General features: G+C 39.1%; 2 protein-coding genes across 2 annotated transcripts; one reads left to right on the top strand and one right to left on the bottom strand.

Annotated features, from left to right (window-relative positions):
• Nucleotides 1–2,510: 2,510 nt before the first annotated feature.
• On the top strand, nt 2,511–3,017 carry LOC142176168 (uncharacterized). Its single transcript, XM_075243252.1, has one exon. The coding sequence runs from the start codon at nt 2,511–2,513 to the stop codon at nt 3,015–3,017; it is 507 nt and encodes a 168-aa protein (XP_075099353.1).
• Nucleotides 3,018–4,583: 1,566 nt separating this feature from the next.
• On the bottom strand, nt 4,584–6,674 carry LOC107812272 (pentatricopeptide repeat-containing protein At2g13600-like). The gene has a single exon (XM_016637331.1). It carries the CDS (start codon nt 6,672–6,674, stop codon nt 4,584–4,586), a length of 2,091 nt encoding a protein of 696 aa, XP_016492817.1.
• Between the last annotated feature and the right edge of the window lie 1,089 nt (nt 6,675–7,763).

The following is a 7,763-nucleotide window of genomic DNA, read 5'->3' as shown; positions in this document are numbered from 1 at the left end:
GGGCTCATTTTTCTGGGCAAACCATGTCAAATACACGGACTAACACATTTGACAGGGGGGACTTTGAAAATTGAAAAAGGACTACTGTTCCTCTTTCTTCTTCAAAGAAGAAAGTAAGAAAACCCTACGAAAACCAGTGAAACCATCCAGCTCCCCTCCCCTCGTCACCACTGTTCGCCACCTTCTTCCTCATCGTTACGACCACCGGTCCAAAACCAACAACCCGTCAGCCACCTTCCTCGTCGGAACTCCATCGTCGACCACGTCCAAACACCCAGCAAAACCCCGCAGCCATCGTCGATCACTATACACGATGACCTTCATCGTTACTGTCCCCAACCCACTGTCCAAGCGCCAAACCCTCCTCCTCTCACCTTCACCATCATCGCAACCCAACTCCCTCCAGCTCCATCCTGTCCGACACCACCAAAACGACCAACGAACCAGTCGAAAACCCTACTCCAAACACCAACACCAAACAGGCCCGTCACCGTCCCCTCGACCTTGCTGTCGCCACCAGCTTCGTCGCACCCCCCGACCAGCAAAACCACCAGAACCAGTCCGCCATTTTCAGTCCAACGTCGTCAACCTCCAAGCAGTCGTAGCTGCGTTTCCGAGCAACGGTGGGTTGCTTCGATCCTGCTTGGCCGAGTTTTCCGTTTTCCGTTGAGGTCGTCTTTGGTTCGTCGAGGTACAGTACGTCGAGGTTGTTGTCCGAGGTTTCGTCGCGGGTCCAACGCATCGGACGATAATATCAAGTAGGTCATCTCTGTCCATGTCCTTCATATTTGTTGTTTAGTAACATGAACATGTGTTCGTTGAGATACAATCCTAGTTCATGCGAATAGTATGCAAATGAGCGAGACATATTCACATGATGTTTGTAAGTTGCTATTCCTTGTTAATTAACTCTGTATGATATTGAAATTTGTTCGGGAATGTATTTATTTTGTTCCGTCATGTTAAGTAGTTATTCGGCATTTTGTTTCTTCACGCTCAGATTGTTGTTATCTCAATGTTTGTCTTAATAGTTGTTTGAACATGTAGTAGCAATGTTAAAATCATAGTAGTAATTTAATCCCGCGGAAAAATAATCGTTTCATCAAATAAGTTTAATCTACGATCCATGACCTCGCGAAATAGCAAAGAAATGTAGTCATTTTAGCCTTGTCTTTTTTTTTTTTTTTAAAATAATATAAAAAAAATATAAAAATAAATAATAAATAATAATAAAAAAATATAAAAGAGACGAGCTTCGCTAAATAAAAATGTACAAATTGCGGAGCCCTCGCAAAATATATGTATTAAATACTTAGATTCCGGGATGGGCCGTTTAGTAAATTTCACGGCCCTACCCCAAAATAATAATGCGCTAGTTGCTTTAGGCGCGTCTTTAATAATGTTATCTCCCTAAACTCGGGTGCACATTTATGTGACCCAAATCCAAATCTCAACGGAGTCGAAATATGTCTCTAGTCACGGGCGCATTGATTGTGGCGTGGCCCGGGATGCATTTCCATGACGTTGCAAATTCTTTAAAAAAATAAGAATGAGATGAGCCTCGCCGAATAAAAAATACAAATTGCGGGGCCCTCAGTAAATACTTGTTTAAAATTACTTAGAATTCAGGAGGGTCGTTTAGCGAATTTCACGGCCTCCGCAAAATAATAACGCGATAGTTGCTTTAGGCGCGTGTTTAATATTTTACTTTCTTAAGCCTGGGTGTGCATTTCATGCGACCCGTATCCAAATCTCAAAACATCAAATAAAACGTGTTCCGGATTGTGGGTGCATTTCATGTGACGCAGTCCAAAGACATGCTTTAAGCGATGTTCACATTTCTTTTAAAAACAATAATAATAAAGCGGTTAAAAGATAAAATTTGCACATAAGTTCATATTTGTATAAAATCAGATAATCAAGCCGAATATAACAGTTGAGCGACCGTGCTAGAACCACGGAACTCGGGAATGCCTAACACCTTCTCCCGGGTTAACAGAATTCCTTATCCGGATTTCTGGTACGCAGACTGTAATATGGAGTCATTCTTTTCCTCGATTCGGGATTAAAATTGGTGACTTGGGACACCCTAAATCTCCCAAGTGGCGACTCTGAAATAAATAAACCAATCCCGTTTCGATTGTCCTTTAATTGGAAAAACTCCCTTGCGCCCTCGCGGGTGCGCGTAAAAAGGAGGTTTGACACTATTCAAGTTATTGAAGGTTGAGTTACACATGAGTTCAGCTTACCATCCCCAGACAGATGGTCAATCAGAGAGATTAAACATGTGCTTAGAAACATATCTCAGATGCATGACAAGTCATAAACCAAAGGCATGGAATTAGTGGCTTTCCCTAGCTGAATTCTGGTATAACACCTCATTCCATTCTGCATTACAAATGACCCCATTCTAGGTTATCTATGGTTATGAACCTCCTTAGTTGACATTTGAATTAGTAGCTCAAGGTAAAGTGGATTCTGTAGATCAGTGGTTAAAAGAAAGGCAAGTGATGGCTAAGGTACTGCAGGAAATCCTCAGAAAAGCTCAGAATAGGATGAAACAACAAGCAGATAAGCATAGGACTGATCGAGAATTTTCAGTAGGGGATTGGGTCTATCTTAAGCTACAGCCTTATAGGCAGTCCTCTATTGCTATCCGGAAAAGCCTTAAGCTTTCCACTAAGTTCTATGGTCCTTATCAAGTCTTCAAAAGGATTGGTAATGCTAATTATGAGTTACAACTTCCTCCATCAGCAAAAATTCATCCAATTTTTCATGTTTTACAGCTCAAGAAGAAGATAGGCACTAATATAGTTGCATGTGTTGATCCTCTTGTATGCTCACCTGATGGAGCTCCTATGACTGAACCAGTTGTTGTGTTAGGAAGAAGAATGATCAAGCGAGGGAATAAAGTAGTGACACAAGTTCTGATACAATGGTCCAACTTACTCTCGGAAAAGGCTACTTGGGAAGATTATGGCTTCATCAAATCCCAGTTTCCAAATTTCGAACCTTGAGGACAAGGTTCTATAAGGGGCAGGGTTTGTTACATTGATGGTAGTTAATACAGTTGGTAATAGTTGTCACATTAGTCCCATAGTTTTTATTATAGCAATTTAGTCCTATGTAATTTAAATTCCAGTCATTTTTAGTCTATTAGTGAGTAGTACAGGATTGTTGTCATACACTGCCAGTTGGCAGTATTTACGGATCCCTAGGCAACAGAAATGGCAGATTAGTCGTTATTTATATTCCATGTATTCCAATGATTAGCTATGAATGAAATCTATCTAAATTTCCTCTCCTAATTCTCTCTTCCTTCTTCCTTCTTCCTTCTTCCTTCTTCCTTCTTCCTTCTTCTTCTCTCTTCTCCCTTCTTCTTTTCATTAGCTAAAGTTCTTCTATTTTTCTGTTACTTTGTTGAGTGTGAGAGTAACATGCACCCACACTCTTTGCCACATCAGCGTCCAGGGGGGTAATGGCTCTCAAAAGGCCAAGTTGAGGGGGGTAATTAAGACCATGAACAATTTAAGGTTGTAACTAATAATCCGTGCTAAGTTTAGGGGGGTTTTAAGGTATTTTGCCTATATATTCTGACCATAATTTATTACTTAACCATGATTAATTAATGCAATTTGGTATAAACACCATGTATGGATACGTTTTTACCATTGAATATCTTCCGGTACATATAGTATATAATGGCTTCTCTCTTTCTGAATTTTCTTTTTATTCCTTGTTAGAAAGAGGTGATTTGGGGAGGTAATGGAAAATCAACTCGTACCAAAGCAAGGAAGATGTCAATTCGCCAGTTTCTTGATCTGAAATTGAATTGATTCAAGGTGAGATATCTAGAGTTACAAACATGGTATAACATTCTAGTAGAAATTACTCGGTGTATCCTTGCCTATTGAATCTCAAGTTGAACTTGTTCACGTATTCGCCTCAGTTGCTTGTTCATTGCTAAAGGAAGAATTAAGCATGGCTTCCTTTAGCAGTAGCACAAGTAATATAACATTTCGGATTTCTAGAAATAACAGAAATACGAGTCTATGAAATAATATGTCAAATAGTAGACTCAAACATGTTCAATTGATAACGACAAGTCGAAGACAATAAAATATGAAAATGTATTTTTTTTTTTTATATTTCTATGCTAAGATTAAACACAATGATTCGTAAATAAAAGTGGTATTATACAACTAAAAAAACGCCTGGGGCAAGCCTTCAAGGAGCCCCAACATGTAAGCAGACCTCGAACAAATCATAAAAGGGAAGGGGCATTTGTACAAATGACCTTTTTTGGAATATTCTTTAATTCAGCCCCGTTAACTCAGTGAACTAGATAATTTTTAAAGCCAAAATTTACCAAACTGAACTACTGGGGGACATAATTAAAGAGCAGCCTCAGGAAAACCATACCGTGCAAATAATCTAAAAGGAAGCACCCACAGGTTCTCGCATTCTGTGCATAATCGGAGGAAATGTTGCACTTCGGAAAAAAATTTGCTCATTGTAAAACACTAATGCCTCACCAAAAGGACAATAAAAACTGTCTAAGAACTTTAAGAACTACGTATCAACTAAGATTGTGTGCATATGCGGCTAAGACCAGGCTCTGCAATGGCATGACCTTCTTTTCTCCAACTCTCTCTCACTCCATACACTTCATTCCACATCCCAGCTGCTGCATAAACATTAGATAGCGCAACAGAAGCGGTAGAAATCTGTTTCTCCCTTTCCATCATCTTTACAGCTACCTTCTTTCCAATTTCGATGTTTCCATGCAACTGACAGGCCCCTAGAAGTGCAGCCCAAATGGCACCAGTAGATCTCCCATCACTTAGATCGTTCTCTTCCATTCCCTCCACCAAATTCCATGCTTCCTCAAGCCTTCCATTACGTCCCAATAAATCAATTAGACATGTATAATGTTCTTCCTCGGGCATCAAACCGTACCGCTTCCTCATTTGTGTAAAGTATTGCATTCCCTCATCAACCAACCCACAATGACTACAAGCAGATAATACTGCAATAAATGTCACTTCATTGGGCATAATTCCCATGTTTACCATACGCTGAAAGAGTTCAAGGGCTTGGGAGGCAAATCCATGAATAGCAAATCCCATGATTGCAGAAGTCCATGAAACAACATTTTTCTCTTCCATTGCATCAAAAAGTCGCAGTGTGTAACACAAATTACCTGATTTTGAATACATATCAACTAAAGCCGTACCAACAGCCACGTTGTCATATGCATCTGGTAACGCTCTAATAATTTTCGCATGTATTTGCTTTCCTTTGTTCAAATCAGTTAGACGAGCACATGCCTCAAGAGCCACCACAAAGGTCAAGCAGTTCCCTTCTAGCGTAGATCCTTCTTTTCCAGAATACATCTTAGCCAACAAATTTAAGCCTTCTTGGGGCAAATCCTTTTGCACATACCCTGTCATCATGGTAGTCCAAGAAACAATAGTTTTCTCGGGCATATTCTCAAACAGTGCCTTAGCAGCTTCAATGAGTTCATTATGAATAAAACCAGACAACAATGAATTCCACAGTGGAACGTGTTGTTCAGGTAGCCAACTTTCAAAAACTTTTCGAGCTTTACCAATATCACTGCACTTGCTGTACATGTCCATGAGTGCACTACTAATAATCACTCTGCTCTCTTTTAATGAATCAGCAGTGCTACATGAATCCACCAAAGTGATAAAGAGGCCATGGATTTGCTTCCCAACATTGAGCAAATGCATCTTAGCACAAGTAGTTAGCAGAGGCACGAATATAGTCTGATCTGCAACAAAAATTTCAACAGCATTCTCCATTGACAAAATGTACTTAACGACATCAGCATACATGTGATTAAATACATAACCCCTTATCTTCACAAGCTTCGAAACAAGATTCCTCTCCGATCCAACAAAAACTTTCTCAGCCGATGCAAGTCTACCGCAATAAAAGTACATGTTAGCAAGCGAATTTCTACAACTCGACTCAAACCCACTAACAAATGCATAACCATGAACTTGCACACCCAAAAGTAGATCTTGTACGTACGCACAGCCAGATAAAACGGTCGCAACGCTGTACTCATCAGGCACGTAAAGTTCTCTGCACTTCATTCGATAAAACAACTCTAATCCTTGACATTCCTGTCCATTCTGAACATACCCAGATATCATAGCGTTCCAGGTCACCAAATTTCTATTGGACATTTCATCAAACAACTTCCGGGCACATTCAGCGACCCAACATTTCGCATACAAATCTACGAAGGCAGTCTCAACGATGACATTTCCAGGAATGTATCCAGACTTTACGATGTGGGCATGCAAGGTTTGTCCCAAAGACGGGTGCTGTGGAGTAGAAGCAATGGCGCGAGCAACAGCCGTGAAGACGAAGTGATTGGGCCGAGCATCTGGGTTGGATTGAGATTGGTGGAGCATGCAGGAGAAGAGATGAAGGGCCTTGTGGGGTTGATTGGAGCGAGCATAGGCTGAGATGATAGAGGTCCATAAGGGTGTATCTTTTTGAGGCACTTGGTCGAACAGCTGGTGGGCAATGCTAATGGAGTTGGGGATTCCAGATATAACATAGTCAGCGACGAGCTTCGTAGCATAAACAGGACTAGTGTCAAGGCCAAGCTTGATAAACCAAGCATGTCTACTCATTCATGCGGCGTTGTACATGGAGGCATTTGGGAATGTATGATCGGAGACTCGAAGTACAGAGAATTTGAATATAATTTTTAAATTTGATGTGATTTATATCAAAATTATTCCTTAGGTTTGAGGATAAGTTTATTTTTGTCCTTTAAATAAACACTTGAGCACATATCGTCCTCTACATTTGCTAAAATTGAACAGATATAGTCCATTTAACATAATCACAAGCGGGGACTAACGGTTCTTTCATATGTGTGATTGGGTAGAATGAGTCTCCAACATGAACCCTGCCTCTAATGGTAGCGTTCCTCTGCTCAGTCAAGGGAATTTCTTCAATAACCAAGGAACCAAAAGTGCTATTAACCCTAACCTCATACATAATGACAATTTTGGTTTTAAAATCTCTTGATTTTTTCTCTATTAGACTAATTTTTTTTCACGGGGTTAAAAACAATTAAACTTTCCAACTATGCTATCATTGATTCTTAATAGTTAATAGTAGGGTGTTTGGGTTAGCTTAAAAGTATTTTTTGGCTTTAAAAAAAAAAGCCAAAACTGTTCAAAGCTCAATTTATGACTTTAGCTTAAAAGATCTTTAGGTTTAACCAAATATTTTTCCTTTTTTTATATTAAACTTCAAAAAAATATTTAAAATAATTACTTATTACTAAGAGAGGTTACATCAACTATTTAGAAGTTCTAAAAACAATTATTCAAATGTTTTGTTACTTTGTAATATATATCAAGCAAAAAATATAATTTCTCTCTATATTCTCTATTAGTTAATAGAAGGTGACATATAAACGTAAAAACGAAGGTGCGAGATTCTTTAGATGTGTGTATAATATAGTGGTTGTTGTCACACTCCTTTTTTCTCCAACCCCTCGCGTGATAGATTAAGTTAAAAAAGCTTTTTCAATTAAAGTGATATTTTGAAAAGGAATTATTTTATTAAATCGAAGTCGTCACTTAAAATTAAATTTTGGTGTTCCAAATCACCTTATTGAATCTCTAATCAAAAGGAAAATGAGCTCCTTTACCTTGAAAAATTATATAATTACCTCATGGGGAGTTAGTCGCACTCACGATTTGATA

This window comes from Nicotiana tabacum, chromosome 22 (assembly GCF_000715075.1).
Source record: "Nicotiana tabacum cultivar K326 chromosome 22, ASM71507v2, whole genome shotgun sequence".
Classification (NCBI taxonomy): domain Eukaryota; kingdom Viridiplantae; phylum Streptophyta; class Magnoliopsida; order Solanales; family Solanaceae; genus Nicotiana; species Nicotiana tabacum.
This window is presented reverse-complemented; position numbering and strand designations above follow the sequence as displayed.

Bases quoted from the DNA above. Each gene is read 5' to 3' on its own strand.
- LOC142176168 (XM_075243252.1), top strand. From the start codon at position 2,511: ATGGCTAAGGTACTGCAGGAAATCCTCAGAAAAGCTCAGAATAGGATG.
- LOC107812272 (XM_016637331.1), bottom strand. From the start codon at position 6,674: ATGAGTAGACATGCTTGGTTTATCAAGCTTGGCCTTGACACTAGTCCT.